Source organism: Hippocampus guttulatus, chromosome 4 (genome assembly GCF_054856545.1).
Source record: "Hippocampus guttulatus isolate MCC_2025c chromosome 4, RoL_Hgut_1.0, whole genome shotgun sequence".
Classification (NCBI taxonomy): domain Eukaryota; kingdom Metazoa; phylum Chordata; class Actinopteri; order Syngnathiformes; family Syngnathidae; genus Hippocampus; species Hippocampus guttulatus.
The window spans coordinates 12,373,309-12,395,905 of record NC_141264.1 but is presented as its reverse complement, the minus strand read 5'-3'; the positions used below and the strand labels follow the sequence as shown (position 1 = coordinate 12,395,905).

The 22,597-nt window shown below is 43.3% G+C and overlaps 1 protein-coding gene across 6 annotated transcripts in view; it reads right to left on the bottom strand.

The window, feature by feature from the left end:
• The window catches only part of LOC147205959 (FYVE, RhoGEF and PH domain-containing protein 4-like), a 59,488-nt gene that overhangs the window by 7,729 nt on the left and 29,162 nt on the right, over positions 1-22,597 (bottom strand). For 3 of the 6 annotated variants that reach the window (XM_086108260.1, XM_086108262.1, XM_086108261.1), the window contains exons 2-5: positions 19,749-19,832; positions 6,886-7,038; positions 6,092-6,287; positions 2,755-3,175 (exon numbers count right to left, since the gene is read on the bottom strand). In XM_086108260.1, the coding sequence (XP_085964386.1) occupies positions 2,755-3,175; positions 6,092-6,287; positions 6,886-7,038; positions 19,749-19,832 (854 nt within the window). The other 3 variants (XM_086108264.1, XM_086108265.1, XM_086108263.1) reach the window with 3 other exon arrangements.

The following is a 22,597-nucleotide window of genomic DNA, read 5'->3' as shown; positions in this document are numbered from 1 at the left end:
AGCGAATCAACAACTATCCAAGTATCCATCATCTTCATATTTGTGTGTCATTGTCATTAACACAAAGGAACAAAATGTTTCGGTCAATGTTCATGTTCACGTTGACAATATATTCAATGTTGCTAAATTGTGGCAACATTTTGTGACGAAATAAAATTCGCAGTAAGAGGCAGTGCAGTCGTACCGCAACCATAAACAGATTGTTAAATTAATACTATTGTACTCCTAAACACATTCTTTTCTACACTATCCTGAATTGCACAATTCTTCACAGACAAGTGTTCTGATCAGAAATCCAGTAAAGGGGGCAAAGCTACTCATTTAACTGAATTGTTCAGGTCAGCTGAGGTGTGAGTCTGTGGCTCCTCCTTCTCTGACTGCTGCCATCGATCCGGGTCTGAGATGCTTATAATCCCCGGAGACGACATAAACCGTAGGCTCCCATGGGTGAACTCAGCTGCTTAAGCATTCGACATCTGTTGGACCTCTGCAAAAAAAAAAGCTCCTTGCAGTAGCACTCTCACACCATGCGAGCGAGGCTTTGCTAGGATATGCTGTGTGGTATTAATCAGCATTATAGTCCTTCAGTTGTGTTTTTCTTCAGGATAGCCGCCACGATCGAGGAGCTGGCATGACATGCTGTTATGTCAGCAACAAAGTCCACCCATCCGCAAATTTCTACTTCTGAGCCTGCTCAGAGTTACGGGGAAGCTTGAAGCTATCACTGCTGAAATCGGGTGACAGGAAGACCTGATTTGGATTACTGGCCACTTACAGACATCCTTTCACACTGCCCTCACACTGATCGCAGCTGTGTGTATCACTTCACTAGCAGCAACTTCAAACCAATGTCATAGCTTTGAATCAATTCGCCATTTCTCAGCTAGGTCAATTTGGAGAACTGCCATCTCTGGTTGAGGGTTCCTCCAAGGCCATAAATGGGTCAAGATCATCATGAAGTGCCTTTGGTGTCCTCATCAGAATCATCTAGCTAATGAATGAAACTCTGAGGTCTTGTGATAAATGGCCTAACATTTGCACGCGCGCTAGTACAAGGCTAACTCTCTTAAAATGTTCGCGCTGCGAACCCTTCCAACCGCATCGTCCCGCTGTTTTCTTCAGTCTTTCTTGAGCAAAGCTTTGGAGGCTTACGTCGCTTTCTTTATTCCCCTTAAATGAAAATTACATCCAAATGCTTCCTTTTCACTGATGCTAGTGGAAGCTCACCATGGTTTCGCATTGCTCGGCACAGGGCAACAATATGGGCAGCAAGCATCCTGTCACCATCCCAGAATGCACTGAGTGTGCAAAAACATGGCGGCGTACAAGCAAATAAAGTTTCTTCAAAATGTGTTAAATGGGAAATTCTTTTTTATAATTTTTTTTTTTTCAAGAGTATAAGCACTTTTTTCACAGTTTGGCGGGTCCTGAAACTTGCCTACACTCAGGTGCAACTTGTATATACAGTGATCCCTCGCTACTTCGCGGTTCGTTTATCGCGGGTTCAGTGCATCGTGGATTGTTTTAAACATTTAAAAAAAAAAATATATATATATATATATATATTTTTTTTTTTTTTACATATACATGGAGTACAGTACTGTATATGTTGCTCTATGTGACTCACTGTTGTTTTGCAGCTTCTCGCGGACCGTTTGCGGACTTAAAAAAATATATACTGTATATATATATTATTTTACCTGTTTATGTTAATTGGACGCCACTTCGCGGATTTTCGTTTATCGCGGGTGGTTTTGGTCCCCATTAACCGCGATAAACGAGGGATTACTGTATTAAAACTAGAGCTGAGCCTGCCACCCAAAATCCCGAGGTCATGCCGGAAATTAATGGGAAGGGAGTGCGCTCTGCCTCACACACTGGCTTTGTCCAACTTCACAGGCTGGGTCCTCTGAGGGCTGCTTTTTCTGACGCATCACATCACTTCTGACGCGACTCGACTGCATGTGGTTTCCAAATTCATATTCAGCCTGCCCAAATTCGCCAAGATTTCATGGAGGCTATAGGGGAGGAGGAGCCTTTCAAGGCAGCAAAGGACCCAGCCTGTGAACTGGCTTTCTAGACATTGAAAACCACGTGCAGTCAAGTTATGCTGGAAGTGGCAGAAAATGCGACCTTTGGAGGAGGTAGCCTGTAAATTTGGACACACAGCCACCCTCAGAGTGGTGCTATAGCATCAGAGTGAATTTCCGAACACAGCTCGCAGTGATGGGAGCTGTGAACAGAGTTCCAGTAAGACGAAATTTCCACTTATAACTACGAAAAAAGTTTTTGTGCGTGTTGAAAATGGCTTACTTTCACCAGAACTTTTGTTGCGGTAAAACTTTGTTCAAGTGCGAGGAAGCCACATGCGAAATGAGTGATACGTCACGCGTTTGTTGCCATGACTACTACATCTTTGTCTTCCATTTCTTTAGCAGCTTCTTCCATCCATGGAAACCGAACAGTCGGAGTGAAGTTGTGCATGTTTGGTGTGTATTTCCAAACGCACCCACGGTTAGAGAACACGGATCTTGGGTGCGAGTCCCAGTTCTACCGTTCCTAGTCTCGGTTTTATAAAGTCACTTTCCCCCCCAAAATGCAACTTCTACATCGGAGCGACGTATAGTTTGAAAAATAGCTGAATGCATGAATGTTTGCGAGCTGTTTATGTAGGAAACTGCAATTCATCATCATGATCATCAGGCAATGAATACATGACACACAGATGACGACAAAGAGTAGTTTTGCACGCACCTTCTGCTCTGTGCTCGCCTCTTCCGCATGTTCCTGTTTCGAGTTAGTCCCACCCTCTTCATTTTCTTGGGAACTTTGTGAACCAGTCCTGTCCGTGCGTGAATGTGAGTCCTCGGCCCTGCTGTCCGTGCGTCCCATATCTCCGTTAACCAGCTCCGTACTGTCTATACTCCCATTTTCGCCATTGCACGCCTTTTTCTCCTCCTCCTTGTCCTGCTCCATCTGCACTAGCACCCCGTTCGCCGTGGGCATGTGAGCATCCTGCGCTTTGGATGACGCAGAGTCCAGTTCTACTGTGGAGTGGTTCTCCTCAATCTTAGCAGCTTCCGTCAGGTTGTGGGAGGTCCGGTGTGCGGGGCTGCAGTTGGCCGACTTGCTGCCCTGTTTGAATGGCGAGCTGTCTCTCTTGTTGCCCGTGTTGCTGCAAGACCAAAAGAAGACAAGTTGATGAAGACCTTCAGGATGCAAATAAATGAAATAAAAGATAAATAACCCCAAAAAGTTCATGAGCTGTCCGAGCTGGCGTGTCGATCAGGAAGTGGAGGGGTAAGTGGAGAGCGTTGGCATGCAAGTTAAAAATAAAACTTGCACTGACTTCCAGACTTCTGTCTTGTGAGCTTGATGCTAGGCACAGGAGGTGTATGCGTGTGCATGTGCATGTAGTGAGTTACAGTAATGAGGAGGACAGGAGCAGCTTACTCCCCAGAGGTAAAAGCTGTCCTACTTCTACACACACCTGTGTTACAAATCGGGCTGCACATATTAAACATTTGCTGCATAAGCATGAATGGGAAAGCAAAAAAAAAAAAAAAAAAAAACCCCATTGTGCCAAAAATAGACGGAAATACTCTCTCTCACACACACATATACACACACACACACACACACGCACGCGCGCACACACAGCTGTTCTGCATCCTGCATACCGAGCAGCTGTTTCAATGTGAGAGCCTCTCAAATAATTGTACTGCTGCACTATAAGCCTTATTTCCTCACGGAAAGTACATTATTAGCACTTTGTATTCATACTTGGCATTTCTCACTGTCAAGTAACAGTAAAGCTTCACACTCAAACCATTACAGATATCAACCAACCAGACAAGTGTTATTTTTTTTGGAGGCGGTCACTCTTGCTCCGCATGTCCGGCAGAAACAGGAAGCGTGTATAAATAGAGGAAGAACAACACACTGGCGCAACCGCTTGTCTCCTCTTGCGCTCGAACATGGAACGTCATCATCCTTTCCTCCCGGGCGAGCAAGAGGGACCGAATATTCCACTTGGTGCACACAATGTGTTTTTCATGCGGATAAAGCGAGGCAAACCAACGTTGGATGAAATACATAAAGCGGCTTTAAAAGCAGTCTCGGCAGGTCAAAGCCTCGGTGGCCACGTGGCCACCTCGAAGCTGTTAAGTTCCATGTGAACCAGATTAGGACATTAGAAGGCTAATTCTGTTCACAGAAGCTGCAGGCTGGTCTCTCCTGTTGCAGGGCATCTTCGGGCTAATCTCTGCAGTAGGTTTTGCGGTCCAGAGTGGAAGAAACCGCTCGCTCTGATTTACCCAATTTCACGTTTGAAATGGGAAAGCATTGTAGGATTCAACTTATTCTTTGGCCCAAAATAAATAAACTGGGCTAAAAGTGATGATGCTATCTCTTACTATGATCTCCTCGAATCTACTGTCAGAGTCAGGAGAATGACAGCGGTGATGAGATTGCAGTAACTCGACTTTGATTACATTGACAAAGGCGTTAGGAACAAAATTCAAATGAGTAATTTTGTTTCAAATAAAAGTGACCACACGATGGAGGTGAATATGATAAAATGACAGATGAGAGTGGTGTCGCTGAATGATCCATACCTCTTTGTCTTGGTTTTCATGTCCCGACACTGACTGCTTTCCCACAACTGAACGAGGAGCTGGGTGTGTCCTGGGCTTCTCAAATCTGTTTTCATCCCCTCACCAAAGGCTGACCTGTAAACGTGTGCGCTAATCTCTTTCCCAGTTCTTCTCTGCCGCCTCGTCTCAACTATTGTCACCGAGTCAGTCAGCGCACTCCGATTGCAGCACTTCTGCTTTTCATCCATGACATGGCTGCTCAAGGACATGTTGGGAAAGACTATGTCTTTCCTCTTGTGCCGTTTCAAGGTGTCGGCGTGATTACCACAGCAAGGGTCTAGCTGCGTTATTACGTAGATTGAGCAGTGCAATGCATGGATTGTGGCACACAACGTCGTGGTGATAACCCTTATGATTAAATCAACCGCTGTGTGAAGCAATCTACAGGGCACTCCCAAGTTTACAAAAGTGTGAACATCATGCGTCACTTTCCCTCAGTCTAGAAAATAGACAAACAAAAAATAAAATCGAGCCATTGTTTTGTTGGAATATGCCCATACAGCAGGTAAGAAAGAGAAACTAAAGTCTTTTTGGGGAGCCAATAATGCTGAATTTGACAGGGGGGGTTCAGCCCAGGGGATCAGGAGATGTCGTTGATCATTGTGAGCTGTGAAGCCCTTTGAGACTCTTTTGTGATTGAGTGCTGGACAAATAAACTTGACATAATCAACGAAAGCCCCCGACGGCTTGTATGGTACGGCTACGTACAACGCAACTCAACTTTATTTCTAGCGCACTTGAACAATGACCACAGCTGTACATAAGACAAGACCTAAAATAATAACAATAAACAATGAAGAACCTAATTAAAATATTATTATTATATATTATATTCTAACAAAAATAATCGAAATCTTACAAAACCAGGAGACTGATACAACAGAATTTGGTTCTCTTTAAACCAGACGACTCTGCAAAAGGCAATCATGAGACCCCAAGACGCTCTCTGTTTCTCCGCAGTGTAATATTTATGCCCCCCCTCCACTCCCGGTTTTGGGCCCACCAATCTGAAATGACCTCTGCATTGAGGAAATGCTCTATCACTATAAAACACTGCAATACATTCTACTGCTGACTCTTATTTACTCCTCAGTAATGACAATTCACCACTATCGGACCAGGACAATCAAACAATAGACAGTTGCTAACCAATAGACAATCCTCATAATCAATAACATAAAGTCACCCTCTTGAAACAGACTCCAATACTGTATGCTCTTTAGGACAATATATGATTTCTTCTTGCATGTGAGGTTATTGGAAAAAAATGAGATGCAGCAGTTCAAGTGAAATCACTGATGTCCCGCAGAAAGAAATGGAACCATTGGAAGGCTCTACTATTCGTTCTTATTTGGAATCATCATGGGCAGAACATAGACGTGGTCTATGCTTGCAGATCGCACACAGCAGAAGAGAGGAAAAAGGCTCCTTCCTACCTGTTCTCCTCAAATCGGCTGATGAGGTCTGATACTTTGGAGTGTTTGATTCTCACTCTCTCCCGGTTTGTCGCCCCCCTTCCTCCTCCACCTCCTCCCTCCTCCATCCCTGGTCTAAATTGGGGTTTCTGGTTGTGAGCCAGTGGGGATGACAGCTCTGTCACCGGGCTCTGAAGGTGTGCTGGCTTGGGAGGCACTAAGGACAAAATCAAAAATAAATGATGCTGGATTTTGCTGAGACGCATATCGACAGATTTCCTGAGGGGGTAAACCAATGCAATGCAAATTGAGGGCTGCGGGGGGCGCTACGGGCTATGTGACAACTACGTGGGACCTGGAAGAACCACTCCAGAAAATATGGATGCTCTGAGTTTGAGTATAAGTAACGTGTTTGTGAGAGTTCACGTTCGAAGGCCAAATGGCCGGCATGATTAACGGCTGCGCGAGGAGGGTCTTGTGTGTCTTATCAGTGCAGAATGAATAACCGGAGAAAATAAAAGAGGAACAAAGGTCAACGTTCACTGGACTCCGAACAACTTACATCATCTGATTCCTCTTTTCACCGCTTTCCTTCGCTGGGTGGGACGCGTGCGCTGCTAAAGACTGCACACGGTGACTGATGTATGCGGTACGATGGGGTATGATGGAAATGCAGTGAGGGATGTTATGACACAAGAAGGTTAGGCCTAAAATGAAGACAATGACTGTCGCTGCATTGTTTATGGTGGCTTTTTCTAACCTCCGACTTCAGATCGTCAATGTAGTGCAGTCAGAAGTCAGCCGTCATTGCATACCTGGTGGTTTGGACTGTGACGGCAGCCTCTTGCCAGAACCTCTTCCATTGACGCCAGCCTGGCTCTTCTCGCTGCCCCCACTGCTTGCTCGACTCAGGCACGCCTGCACACTGGAGTTACCTATATGCCTGCATGACGAACTCCGGCCCAGAGCTGAAGGACACAAGGAGAAAGGAAGCATGCCCGTTCAAATAGACAGTTGCTTTAAAGTTCTCTGAAAACGTTTTGTGACGTCATGTACACTGTCAACAGTTTTGGAGACGGTTTTATTGTTCAACTATTGTTTACTTAGATTGTGTTACAGTATTTAGAACAGAAGCACTTTTGTATCGCTAGTGATGGTCAACTAATAAAATGCTCTTTTCGGATCACCATCATTTGTCCCTCGGCTATAATAAAAGATACAAGGATGTGGATTTATTGTATGTTCGATACCACTTTTTTCAGTGATACCAGTCTAAGTATTCACGCTTGAGTACTCACCAATACCAAGCAGCATTCCACTAACACTTATGAAACATCAAATATCATTTCACACAAGGACAGATAATTCTAAACAAAGACCTCTTTCCGACGTACATGATGTTTCACCGTGTCAAATGTCCACAGTGTACACCAACGATTGGCAAGGAAAACTTGATTTTTCTTTTCTTTTATTTAATTAATAACTTATTGGTGGCTGGTATCGGCATCTTTCACGAGCACTCAATACCTTGAAATAAGGCAGGTATAAACCCGATAGTAATCCCTGGCATCTGTACTTGCACATCCCTAATGTGGATTATTATTTTTTTCAATGCAACAACAACAAGTAAACACGACTGCTACGACAACAAGAAAGCTAGCCAACATTATATTTAAAAACATCTTACGGCATTTTGCTGTTGCATCTTTTAAACACACCCAACATAGGTTTGTCTTGCCTTTGCAGCTACAACACTCCTTTTTGGAACATGTTCTACAAGACTTCATTTTTTTTCGTTGAGGATTTTTATCTATTCCCTTCTCTCACCCTACCAAGAGGAAACTAGCATCGATGGATGCTAAGATCAAACTCTGTAATGTAACCCTTGAATGGTAAAGAAGAGTTTTCAGAATGGACCACAAAGCAACTCCTAGACAACCAGCAAAGAAAAATATCCCATTAAACTGCATGAAACCCAAAAAAGAAAACAACATAAGTGCATGTTGATATATTTTATTATTTCATGAGTTCACATTAAGAGGTGCGTCTTGATACTTTTGTCCATATTATTTAGGATATGGGAAACACTTCCCTCTACAGGACTTAGACCGCTTAAGATCAATTCAAACTGGAGTCATTAGCCCGAAATAATAGTTGTGAGTATCAAACAGAGTTCGCTAATTGTCCATCTGATGATGCAGTGAGGTTCCATCCACCCAGCTGGCCCCAGCTGGTGCAGCATTGCTGGTTATTTGGCTAGAGAACAGTGAGGTAATGGAGCGAAAGATACAGACTCGCAGTGTTAGCAGTAGTAGCCTTGATCTGTTGCTCCGCTCTCCCTCTCTCCGTCATGCACACACATGCACATACACATTCACACACACGTGCTTATATGGTACCACTCAAATGCCATCTCATTGTTTACAAGCTGTTTTTCCATATAAAGTGACCACTTGAAAGTGGTGTGTGATTACCAAGTAATATCAATATACTACGGTATATAGAGCCGGGTGCATAAATCGGTGTGGCTTTCTGCTTGCCTAGCTTTGCTTGTTTGGAGGAACACTGTGTGCTGGATTATTTGTGGAAGCAGAATCCTAAAGCCTAAAAGCATCCAGACCACAGAATGTCAAACATCTATCATTTAGGTTAGCCCTTTATCACTAAAGCCCGAATAGTTTCTGTGTGGAAGTGAGGTAGAAGACTTCCATCTGTATAAATCAATGAAAGGTTGACTTAAATTGTGCAAGGGTGTGGTTATCTATTTTAAAAATCCAGACAACATGGTTTGGACCCGAGTTTAATTAACACTGGATTGCAGATAATTCCAAAGTATGCTTGAGTACACTTTGCAGGTGTTCTAATACAATACTATCTTTGGCCACTTGTTTGATTTTCTTGTTCATTCAGTGGCTGAACACAGAGTTTGTCAGCTAAAACTGACAATGTACACTCTCAAAGATGGAAGAAAATATGTGATACACTCACAAGAGACTACACTACACATAACTGACTATGATTGCCTGATGTTGTGGTCTTAAGGGACTAAAAAAAAAGAAGAAGAAGAAGAAGAATTAAGGAAACTGGCCTCGAGAAGAATGATGGTCGGCCTACTCTCTCGAAGGTGTGTCCTGTATTTAGGATGATGGGCGTCTTCAAACTTCTAACTCAGTCTGTCTATTTAAAGACTGAAAAGTAGTCACTGTGCTGTTTGGTATAACATTCAGTGCTGTGTACGTATATTACATTTCGATGGCCAAAATCCAAATCCTCCTCCTGTTGTCAGGCTGCTGAATCAACATATGTGAAAACCTGTAACCTTTGTAAATAGCACAGCCCCCTTATGCTGTGTTTTCTATTCTATTGCGAATTTATTATATTTATTCTACAAATATACTGTATTGTAATATATGTCCTGGGTACGACGTTAAACTGCATCCAACTGGTCCTCCAGGTTGGGGGTTGGGCGTGAGGTTAACAACCTCACCCTGTAAAACAAAACCTGTTACAGAAACGACGAGAGGAAGCCATTCCGGTAAACCACGGCGAAGAAGAGACGGCACATCTTTGGATGTATCTATGACGGGGCCGGGTGAAATCCAGCAGGAAGCCCGACCCCTGATGACCCCGATCTTTGGAACCAAAACCAACACCAGAGTAGGCACCTGGAATGTGCGCACAATGTTCCAGTCTGGTCGCATGGACCAGGTGCTGAAGAATATGAGGGACTATCGCCTGGACATCTTAGGCGTTAGTGAAATGAGGTGGACGGGGCAAGGGCGTCTCGTGGTTGATGGAGCAACTTTTCTGTACTCTGGGAAGCAAGACCACCATTCCCATGGAGTCGGCATCATCCTCTCCAATAGTGCAGCAAAAGCATTGATTGGATGGAAGCCGGTGAATGAACGGATTATTACAGCAAGGCTCTACACCAGATATGCCAAAGTAACCATCGTACAAGTCTATGCCCCAACCGAAGCTGCCTCAGCGGACGATAAAGACACCTTCTACAACCAGCTCCAGACCGTGCTTGAGGAAATCCCCAGACATGACATCAAAATGCTGATTGGAGACTTCAACGCAAAACTGGATAATGACAGAAGGGGCCTGAATGCCACAGTTGGACCACATGGGTCTGCAGGCTCCACGAACGACAACGGGGAGAGACTGTTGATGCTAACCAGTACCAACGGCCTCAGCATTGGCAACACCTTTTTTGAGCACAAGCGGATCCACAAAGTAACCTGGGTTTCACCTGGTGGCGGGACCCAGAACGAACTGGACTACATCTGCATCAACACAAGGTGGCGCTCGTCATTGCTCGACGTTCGCTCCCACAGAGGTGCAGATGTGGGTTCAGACCACTTCCTTGTGGTGAGTAAAATCAAGCTGAAGCTGAAGAAGGTGAAAAAGGTGCAGCCCAAGAGACCTTACGCAGTGGACAAGCTAAAGGATAACAACATCTCAGAAAGCTTCTGTGAGGAGTTGAGTAGGAAGCTCAAGGTATCACAACACCTTGCAAACATTGAGGAGCAGTGGAGTATGTTCTCTTGTGCCATTGCTGAAACTGCAGAAGCAGTTATCAGCAGAAAGAGGGGTACCAACAAAGAGAGATGGATAACAGACAACACCTGGAAGTTGATTGATGAAAGGAAAGTGGCCAAGATAAAAAGAGAACAAAAGAGGAGGCTCCGGAGCTGGAGGATGGAAGACGAGGAGTACAGGCGCTTGGACAGGGCAGTGAAGAAGAGTTGCAGGAAGGATAAAAGACAGTGGCTAGAAGAGAAAGCAAGAGAGGCACAGGAAGCAGCCGAGAACAACAACACGACGACCCTATACAAGATCGTGCGGGAGCTAACCAACTCCAGGAGCAGCTCTAGCGTGCCAATCAGGAGCAAGGATGGCAGGACACTTCTAAGCGACGAGGAGCAAGAAGCAAGATGGCTGGAACACTTCAGGGAGGTTCTCAACCAACCAATGCCTCCCGTGCTCTTCAATTTCGATCAAGAGACACCAGCTCCAGCTCTAAATATTACATCGAAAGAGATATCCGAGACTGAGGTTGCCAAAGCAATCAAGGGCCTTAAGAACAACAAGGCACCGGGACTCGATGAGGTAGCTGCCGAGATGTTGAAACACGGCCAAGACGCTGTTGTGGAGAGCCTTACCCACCTGTTCAACCTGATTTGGCATGCTGAAGAGGTTCCTGCCGACTGGAGACGTGGGGTCATTGTCACGCTTCCTAAGAAGGGAAACCTCGCAGACTGCAATAACTGGCGGGGCATTACACTGCTGTCAATCCCCAGCAAGGTATTCTGCAGTGTCCTGCTACATCGCCTTAAAGATGAAGTGGATAACATCTTGAGGGAAGAGCAAGCCGGTTTCAGGAAGGGAAGGTCTTGCGCCGAACAGATCTTTACCCTTCGAAACATCATAGAGCAGTGCCAAGAACTTCAGACACCACTCATGATCAACTATATCGATTTCAAGAAAGCCTTCGACAGCATCCACCGGGAGTCACTGTGGCAGATCGTCCAGCTGTATGGTGTACCCCTCAAGTACATCAACATCTTCAGGTCATTGTACCACAACTCAACCTGTTGTGTCAAAACCAACAGTGGCACAACTGATGATTTTGACATTGTCACTGGTGTAAGACAGGGTTGCATTCTGTCACCCCTACTCTTCATCATCATAATTGACTTTGTGATGAGGAGGTCCATCACAGGGGAAGAAGTTGGTATCAAGTGGGGAGGGAGCAGACTAGCTGACCTGGAATTTGCAGATGATTTGGCTCTGTTAAGTCACACCCAGCCCGCACTCCAGGAGTTGACCAACAATCTGCATGAGCACGGAGTTAAGGTCAGTTTACGAATTAGCCAGGAAAAGACCAAGGCCATGGCCGTCGGACAGCACCAACACCTTCAACCACTCACTCTACACCAACATGACATAGAGTACATTGACAGCTTCACATATCTTGGGAGTAACATCTCAAATACAGGTGGTGTGGAGAAAGACGTCAACAGTAGACTTGGTAAAGCTGCGGGAGTGTTCCAACGCCTCCGCAACATCTGGTCATCGAAAGCCATCACTACGACCACCAAGCTACGCCTCTATATGTCAGTGGTTATCCCAACAGCGATTTACGCCTGTGAGACATGGATGAAGACAGCCAACATTACCAACAAGTTAGATGTCTTTCATCGGCGTTGCCTGAGATCCATCCTGAGGATCTCATGGAGAGACCACATCACCAACGAGGAGGTGATGAAGAGGGCAGGAGTGGCTGAACTGTCAGACATTGTCTCTGAAAGGAGAAGGAAAATGATCGGCCACGTACTCCGGCTGCCAAGAGAGAGACCGGCAAGTGTGGCCATGGACTGGATGCCAGAGGGTGGAAAGAGGAAGAGAGGTAGGCCAAAGAAGACGTGGAGACAGACTGCCAAAGAAGACCTCAGTGAGATGGGTGTCAGCTGGCATGGAGCAAGAAAGGTCGCCAGTGACCGGAACAAATGGAGGAGGCTCGTCGCCCAATGTTCCAAATAGGAGCGGGCGGAACTAACTAACTAACTAACTAACTATACTGTATTGCTAATGCTATATTTTATATTGCACTTTTATTGAACTGTGCACAGTTCTTTCTGAAACATTTATTTTGTGCAATGAAACACCCGCAATTTTGCTGTTGTAGACTGCAAGTTTCCCCAGCGTGGGACAAATAAAGGTTATCTTATCTGACAAGTGTCGAATCCAGGTCCAAAAAGTAAACCCTGCCATAGTTTGTTTTCAGCCACAGGTTTTCCGACTCAACCGGCAGGTAAACAAGCTCCTGAGTAGAAGCATCGGTGGCTAAAGACAAACTGTGGCAGGGTGAACTTTCTGGACCTGGATTTGATACCACTGTCAGATAGGAGGATTGGCATTTTGGCCGTCGACATTTTGAAATACTGATGACAATTTTCTTACAAATTTGCAGTACTTCCTCCGTGTGCCATCTGGGCCTAGTAAATTGACACACATCTATTAATCTGATGTTTGAAGGGAAACACATGAAGAGCAGGTTAATTCCATGTCGTACTTTCTTCCATGTAGGGGAAGAGTATGTAAATGTTCTTACTGTCAATATACATCAATGCCATAGACAGATTAACAAATCCGGATTATTTTCCATCCATCCATTTACTTTCGCTTATCCGGGTTCAGGTCACGGGGGCAGCAGCTTTAGTAGGGAAGCCCAGACTTTGCTGTCCCAAGCCACTTCTTCAGGTTCTTGTGGGGGGGAATGCCAAGGCATTCCCAGCCCAGCCCGGAGACATAGGCTCTCCAGCGTGTCTTGGGTTTTCCCCAGGGTCTCCTCCCAGTGGGATGTGTCCAGAACACCATACCAAGCAGGTGTCCAGGAGGCATCCTAATCAGATGTCCGAGCCACCTCATCTGGCTCTTCTTAATGCGGAGGAGTAGCAGCTCAAGTCTGAATCTCTCCCAGACAACCAAACTTCTCAACCTATCTGGAAGGGAGAGTCAGGACACCCTGAGGAGGAAACACAATTCGGTTGCTTGTATCTTGTTCCATCGGTCACGATGAGCGACTTGGACCATAGATGAGGATAGGAATGTAAATCGACCTATGAATTCGCCTTCTGGCTGCCTCTCCACCACAACGGACTAATACAAAGTTTGTATCACTGCACATTCTTCCCTCAGTCGTGAACAAGACTCCACAATACTTCAACTCCTCCATTTGGGGCAGGATCGTATTCCTTTTCTGACCGAGGACCATTGTTTCAGATTTGGAGATGCTGATTTGCATGCCAATCGCTTCACAATTGGTTGCAAACTGCTCTGCTTGACGAAGCCATCAGTACCTGAAGCGTGTATTCCCCACAGCCGACCCCCCCACAGAACTCCCCGAGGGGCACGGTTAAACGCCTTCTCCAAGTCCACAAATTACATGTCGACTGGTTAGGTGAACTCCCACACACTGAACTCCATTATTATTGATTGTATTAATTATGATTCATTATTTTCAGGAAATTAATAATTTTGAGGAAAATGACATGCCAACAAAGTGTAATTGGACAATTTCCCACAGCACACTTGATGATCCAACACTGCACACTAAAGTGCTCATCACTATTGAAGTTTTTCTACGCACGTATACACCTTATGATAAAATAGTCAACTCATGTTTTTCCTCCTTTGTATAGCAAATAATTTTAAATATTGCTTCCTTTGCGCAGCCTCAACTAAAAGAAGTTGACAAGTGTTAGCACAGGTGACATTAAACTGTGTTGCACCTTCATAGATATTATTTAATACGCGTGTGTGTGTGTGTTTATAAACTTCAGTGTCATCAAAACAGTGACTTTGTATTTCTTGCACTCGAATCTCTATGTCAATGTCTATGTCTGAAACAGGAAAAAAAAAAGACGCAGATTCATATAGTCAGATACTATTTTTATAAGCTGACCGTAATTAAAGACAACAGCACTTGCCACCGTCTGAGTGGAAACAGATCCATGGTGTGTTTGAGAGAGCAGACTCTAAAAAAGGGGCTCTGAAATGACCGATCAATTCCGAAGACAGCCTCAGGAATTTGTTTTATGCTGTGTGCTTGCCCCTTCTTGCCTCCCACGGTCACATTGAGATCATGAGAAAACTTGCAGGAGAACCATTTTTTTTTTTTTTTGTATGTAGGATCCCACACATAGAAAACACCGGGATGCAGACTGTGTTCCAGAAGCCACTTTTACCCTCGAGGATGGCAGGGGGGGAGCCTGTCCCAGGCTGGGGGGTTGTTTTTAATGTATCACACGCCAATCTGGTCTGCAGCTGTAAGCCACACTGATGGGAGACGTTTGCCAGAGCCATAGTTTCGCTACTGTGCGCTTTTGCAAATATAGAAACAAGCAAAAGTTTCAATCACTGAACTAAAACTACATTTTGTAGAATGATAAACAGCTTGGCAATACATACGAAACTAAAATGTTGCGTTTTGGTAAGTGAATTTGTTGGAATGTACATCATATTGCTGAATTCAGATTTGAAGATACAGGATGTACGTCTAACTGTGTCAAACGATGTGCCTTAGAGTGCCATATTAACACACGATTACATTGAAATGCAGCTTCTTGCATTTCATTGACAGTATAACTAATGATACCACTCTGAGAGCTTTACCCTAACACTGCCGTTGCTAGGTTGGAGCATCTCATTAAAAGCACCGTGGCTTGAGTGGCAGGGTACACCGTAAATTAGTAGCAGCCAGAGGCAGCGCCGCCTGGCAGAAACACTTTGATTCACCTCCTTGGTTTGTGCCACTACAGGAGTGATCCCTGCTGTCTGGACCCGAATCTTGTTAACTTGGTGTTAACAATTGTGAGAGCACCAGCCGGGAAACAAAAGGCGCACCTGTGCTTTCGGTCCCTCTCTGACACACACAATGAGCCTGAAATGCACGCTTTGACCACACGCCACGTAGTCTCACCACACTCGGACCACAAGGAATGTCACATTGTGCTGCTTGTTGGTGGCTGAGCGGATTACGGATGCAGGCAACGCCACGACAAGCAAAGAAAACATCAGAAAACTGTTACATCAGAGTTGGTCGAAAAGTGCAAACTGAAGAGGGTAATGGCTGCAATTGTGTCAGCCAAGTGTTGAACAGGTGCTCTGTCTCCAACAAGACATTTTCTCCAGATTGTGGAGCTCACTCACCCAGGTAGAGCAGAAAAATACAATCACTTTGTTGTCATGTGTATCCTCAGTCAGCTGTTGTGTGCCCAAAAGTGCACAAAGTTCTGTGAGTTCTTGATTCCAGTAGTGCAAGCTGCAGAATGACGCTCAGTGAGGAACTCAAACAGTTAGACTCCTCCCTCCTTCTCTCACTCATGCACCTTATATTTTAAGTGACTTTAAAACGGGCAAACACTGACATATGCGCGCACACACACACACACACACACACACACACACACACACACACACACACACACACACACACAAATGTTCACAGTTTAGGAATGTCAATAAAATGGTTCTCGTCGTTCTAAGAAATAAAGCGTGATAAAAGTCTGATACTGTCTGATCATAGAGCAATCTCTCTTATCCCAGAATCACTGTCTAGACCACCATTTTAAAATAAAGAATGTTTTCTCCCATAGGGGCACACATGCACGGTTACACTCATCCACGCACAACTTCCCATCCCCAGGCTAATTACATGCGCAAACATACCAAGCCAAAATAAACAAGACAGCTGAAACAATGCAAACAAGATGTGAATCTTGTTCGTGCGTGTCGCGCTGCTCGCTCACAAGCAGGCTGCACACCGAGCACTGCGGAACTGGAACTGGACAATTGCGTACGAATAAATCATTGGCAGGCCAAGCCCCAACAGCTCACGGCAACAGAAAAATGCGACGCCTGGCGGCCTGTTCGGCAAACGGCGTTATGAAGCCTCAGCTACATTATTTTATTGACAGTTAAAGTCACTCCATGCTTTGCTTTTGTTTTTAACCACATGTACAAAGATAATTAAATTGGAGAAATGTGAGTGAGAAAGTGAGAAATGTGTTTGAATAAGTTTAAATGTGTTTAAAGCAAACAGCACGGGTGGAACTATAAATATATCTAAATAAATAAATCTTACATGGTCTCCGCATATGTTCACCCATCAAAGGTGGGTCTGGTAGGCATCCCCTGTATTAAACAGGGATCACTGTACTTATGTATACACAATATTCTATTGTATACATTGCTGTGAAATAGTATTTGTCTCCTTCCTGATTTCTGTGCTCTTTGCATATTTGTCACATGCAAAGGTTTGATTCAGTTCAGCAAACCCATTTTAGTATCACAGAGACTAGCGAAGGGAATAAAAAATACAGTTTGTAAATGCTCATTTAATTTTTTTAAGGCACAAAAAAATAAAAAATCCCAAACTACCTGTCCCTATGTGAAAAAAAGAGGCGAGCACCAGCATTCTGCACCAACTGGAGACGCTAATGGAGGATTGGCTGACTCCAAATTAAAGTGCATTCGGATTAATACAGCCGGGATGTGACAAAGACATTAATTACTGTTTCAAAGTGCAACCAAGAAGACCAGATTGCTCTTTATCCATCTGTCGGTAGTAATAAAGGCATGCATGTGTACAATCACCCGACTGCACGTCGCATTCAAAAGACATGCAAGCTGATGAAACGCCAGGTATTACAAATCTCTTTCAGAAAACTTGTCGGCTAACTCCCAATTCGTTCCACTTGGGTAATGCATTGCCAGCGTAAATAAAATGCTAATTTCCAAAAACAAAAATCTTGCTGTGGACTAGTGTTGTCAGGCTGAATGTGACTTTATGGTGCTAAAAATAAACTGCCAGAAGCAACTCTGTTAACTGACATAAAAACTGAGTCTGGGGACAAAGAGGCCAATGTGATTAAGAGCTTGAACACCGACACAAATCATCATCCTAATAAAATGTCTCTTTAAAAAAAATATTACCTTCATGATGACTGAAAAAAATATATATAATTTTTCAAGGTTCTCATTCTACATATTGTTGCTAATCGTCACAAATGTCTTTTTTGAAGGTAAAAGTGGTTGAAAGATAAGCGTCACACTCATCTGTTGCTTTTCAGTTTCAGTGACAAAACACTGCTCTAAAATAGGGGTGAGCGAATTAAACGATGAAGGGGGCCACAGTTTTTCATCAGCACTACCAGGGCCACACAAAATATAAATTCATCTATTTAATGCTCAAAAGGGTGTATAACGGGTCCACTCTTGAACAACAAAGGGTTTGTGAAGCAGATAACAAAATAACCACATATTGTGATTTATTTTCTCCCCAGTGTAAAGGGCCCGGCCCCCCTGCTTGACAACAAACCAACATTGAGTCCCAGAACTCATTTGTGCATTTATAAAAATAAAAACAAAAACCAACTCACGCAAAGATTTAATATTAAACTATGCTCGTCCAGCATGTCGTTCCATCTCCTCAAATGTATGATACAGTTCACTGTAGCCAAAGAAACCCGGTCCATTTCCCCTGCATGGCAAGTCTGTCATCCGTCACAACAGTCCATCATCCATGTTTTAACACACGTCTGGGTCCAATTTTATTTTAAAGTATAGATAAAAATCACTTCAAAGCCACACATTGCGTTTTCTAAACTCGTTTTCAGACAGGATAATTTCCGAAATTCACACGGTTCGAAGTGAGTCACATTTCAGTTTCCTTGTTTTCACGAGGAACTACAACAACTGTTGTGCAAGATTTAAAAGAGTGGACTGCAATATTGTGACATGCAGTGCCAGACATTAACTTTCACCAGTGTATATAAGTCGAATAACTTCTCTCTGCCAAAATTTCAAGCCCGTGTGCCAGGCATTGGCGCCAACACTGACAAACCCCGCTGCTGATGTTTATTATCACGTAAAAACACAATCCATAAAACAGCCATTGGACCTGGTTTCTATCATTGTCAGATAGATGTCCTACATCTCCCTATGGGATTAGGGGGCGTGTGTCCCATCTGGCTTTATGTGAAGCTTTTGTTATATCCACCATAACTCTTGTGTGTGTGTGTGTGTGTGTGTGTGTGTGTGTGTGTGTGTGTGTGTGGTACAGAAAGTGTGACACAACGCCATTAGCAGCCGGCATGGTGACTACGACCAGACTTTGTTCAGATTAACCCAGCCTCATTTTCTAATCCAGAGGCCAATGTAAGATTAGACACATCATTTCAGCATTGTCAGGAACTGCAAGAGCAGCCTCAAAATGAGGAAGAATGCGATGAAAGAGAGGAAGATGAACAGAGGGGTGAAGGAAAGGTGTAGGTGGCAATCCACACCAGTTTCAAAGAAAGAGTGAGGAGAGGAACAAAGGCAAAAGGTTAGATGAAACAAACTTGACGGTTAAAATGAATGCTACTGTATACAAGAGAGAAGTGCAAGAAAGCGAAACACAGAAAGAAAGAAAGACAGAGATAATGACGGAAAGAAAGAAAAGAAAAACAAAGAAAAAGAGAGACAGAAAGTAAACAGAAAGACAAAGAAAAAAGAAAGAAAACCAAAGAGAAAAGAAAGAGAGAGACAGAGAAAGAAATTAAAAGAAAAAAAGAAAGAAACGAGAAAAACAAAGCGGCTAGCAGGCTAGGATTTCATTTTTGACATGGATATTTTGGTCTTTAAAAAAAAAACAAACCCTAAAATAATACCTTTGACATTATGCGTAAACAATGTTGTGGTGCCAGAAATATATTCCATATCTTCCATGTTTGTGGGGTATTGAAAATAGCTCAGTTGGAGCTCAATGCAAGAGTGAGGCCAGCTGGGATAAACAAATGGAGAGACAATGCTCTGCAGAACTTGCACTTGGACTCTACATGAATAAATACATTTGTTTGCAAACCTTGAGTCTCTGTCTATTTTCGATGGCATACTACATTACAAAACGCTATGAGAAAGGTGGACCCTCAAAAGTTTAGCAGGTTAAATTCTAGATTAAAAAACAAACTAAATGGATAAATAGTTTTTTTAAGGTGGTGTACCCTTTATACAGAGTGTTGTAGAACTGGCTCACATTTCTATACGAGTTGAAAGCGACTGGTTCAGCAACACATGAAAAAACGAAAAAGATGTATGCAAGGTGAGCGTGGGTGATGCATCTTACCTCTGGAGGGCTCAATTTTCACAGGAACACAGGCTTCTTCATCGGCACACTTGGACTGGAAACACACCGTGTTATCGTTCGTCTCTGCAACCACATGAGACAGAATTCACTATTACGAGACAACCTAGATTTCGGTACAGGCTGAACATTGAAAAATCTCTTTAAAAATCACAGGCAAAGCTTCACAGTCGTGCGAAGATACACACTGTTGTTGAGGAAGGTGCTCATCTTGATCCGAAAACATGACTGCAAACAGCCCTCTTGTGCACATCACAACCAGCCTTATAGCAGATTATTTTTGAACGCACAAACTAGTTGGATCAGACCAAGAAGGAGAAACTGGAGCGTTCATCGTAGTCTGATAATAAATGCATTTTAGCACAAGCTATTTGTTTGCAAGGTGGTTAATAATGACAAACGAATGAATATAAATTAAGGCATAGACTGCATATAAAATGTCTATAGACCTCTTATGTGCAGACCATAGCTTTTGCTGTAAAATGTAACAACAAAAAAGTCACGAAAAGCCTAGTAGAACAGCTGAACTTTATTTGGGGATAATGAGAAGAACCTTAAACGGTGGCGGGTGCCAATTTTTACTTTCACTCTCAAAACATCTTTTTTTTTATCCAATTCAGATTTACAGGTATTAGGCCACATTAATCGTGGCATCATCAGTATCCTGGCATTTAAAAAACAGTGGGTAGCCCCTAAGGGTGTGCATCTCTCCATAAAAGACCATTACTGGATTTCCTATTTTCGAGACAATTCAATTAGTTATGCTACAGCTTTCGCCATGTTTATCCTTATGCAACAATGTGTAGAAAACTCTCCAAAGCTGCAAAATTATCCAAACTAATTCAATTCAAAGAAATGAAAGAATAAACCAATTCATATTTGATGTGCATCTCTCATTATAGATAATTCGATACATGGTATGCAATACGATCGAAGGATTCAATAATTTTAAAATGCAGCGATTCGATTCATCGAATCAAAAATTATTTCCCGAGTGTATGTCCCAAATCACATCTAAAAACAAAATTGAAAAATATATATTGCTTCACAAGAAAGTAGAAACATTTTGACGGCATCAAAAGTTTACATTCTTCTTTTGCGAGAAAAAACAGGCAACCGCAATAGTCAAGATGTGCCATGCTGATAATAGACACCACCCAAAACAGAATCAGTTCCTTTAATTTGATATTTATTTGAAATCCATCGATAAATGCACAGCACATTGCCTGCACACAAACAAATTCTCAGGCCCTTACGATCCACAGCCGGCCATCATATCGAAAGATGGAGAGGTTTCTGTTCACGCCAATCGGAAGATAACTTGTTTACTTGGGAGAATGCAAAGCAACACCCTTAGAGACAGAAACTAATTAGCCTGTCTGGCATATGTAGGGCATCATCCATGGGACAGCTAACAATCATTATACGCAGCCTGTTAATATGTACTGTACATAAAAGATGAAAGGGAAAAATAGTGTTTAAAAACAAAGACGGGCTTAAAGGCCTATCGAGCCCCCCGCAAAACACACACAAGTCAGACAATTAAAAAGCAACACGCCCACTGGCAAGTCAAATAAGTTAAAAAAAAAAAGTAAAAATAAAAGCTGCAAGACCAATAAAGCAGTTAACATGGAGCAGTGTGCATGCAATAAATCACAAAACAACATTTTTGAAGTTGAAATATAGACGGTACTTAATGTCGATTAAGTAGATGTGACTAAATTGGAGTCCAGATGAAAATAACTGAGAAACCACAAAGGACAACAATTATGCCACGATGCATCGAAAATCATCCACACTGGGAAAAAAAGTGTGTTCAATTTACTCAATCTTCTTTTGTCAAGTCACCTGGATCCAAATAATTACTTGTAAAGTAGTTGTACAGTCTACTTAATGTGGTCTGTACATCTACTACATCGAACGATGTGCACGAGTAATGCAATCACCTATTCATACATTCTCAGGAGCGCTTATCCTATCATACCCAGTAAGAGTCGGGCTGCAATGCTTTAAGAATGATTATTCAATAAATTCGCTTCTTGGAAATATATGTGCAAGTCCCTTGTTTTTAAATAGAAATGTTGCAGACAAGAAAGCAAGAAAGGTGGACTAAGTCGAAATAATGACCTGCAGTCAGAGGGTGTGTGTGTGTGTGTGTGTGTGTGTGTGTGTGTGTGTGTGTGTGTGTGTGTGTGTGTGTGTGTGTGTGTGTGTGTGTGTGTGTGTGTGTGTGAAGAAGGGGGTATAATATTCTGGCTCATGGATTAAACTAGATCTTTCTCCACCCCCCCAATCTGGACCCCCCATGACTGAGATCCTGCACGGCTACAAACACACAGGCAGTAAGTTTCTTTATTATACTATAAACACATGAAATCGGCTTATATATATCCATATTATTCGAACATTTGCATAAAGAAAGAAAGAACCAACACACTAATGTGTGACACTCCCACCAGATGCTCGGCTAAGGGACCAGGATCATCAAACTCCTATTGTTTCCTGAAGTGGGGGGGGAGTGTCACCATGTCAGGACTCAAAGACACACACAGTATGAAACCAGGAAAAAAAAATGGTGCCCACGACGTTTAGTGCCCAGCAACTGGCTTGCTCCAAAATATCTTCCTCTGAACTGTCAACATCCTGTTTTCACATTCAACAACCTTTGGCAAACCGACAAGCAAAAAGGCCATGGCGACGGACTGGACACAATCAGGTGCACACACTCGAGGCGAGATAGAAAGTAAATGCTTCTAACTGGTTGTGGAGGAAAACAGATCTCAGCTTAATCATTACCATTACGCAACCTTTAGCTGAATGTCAAACTTGAT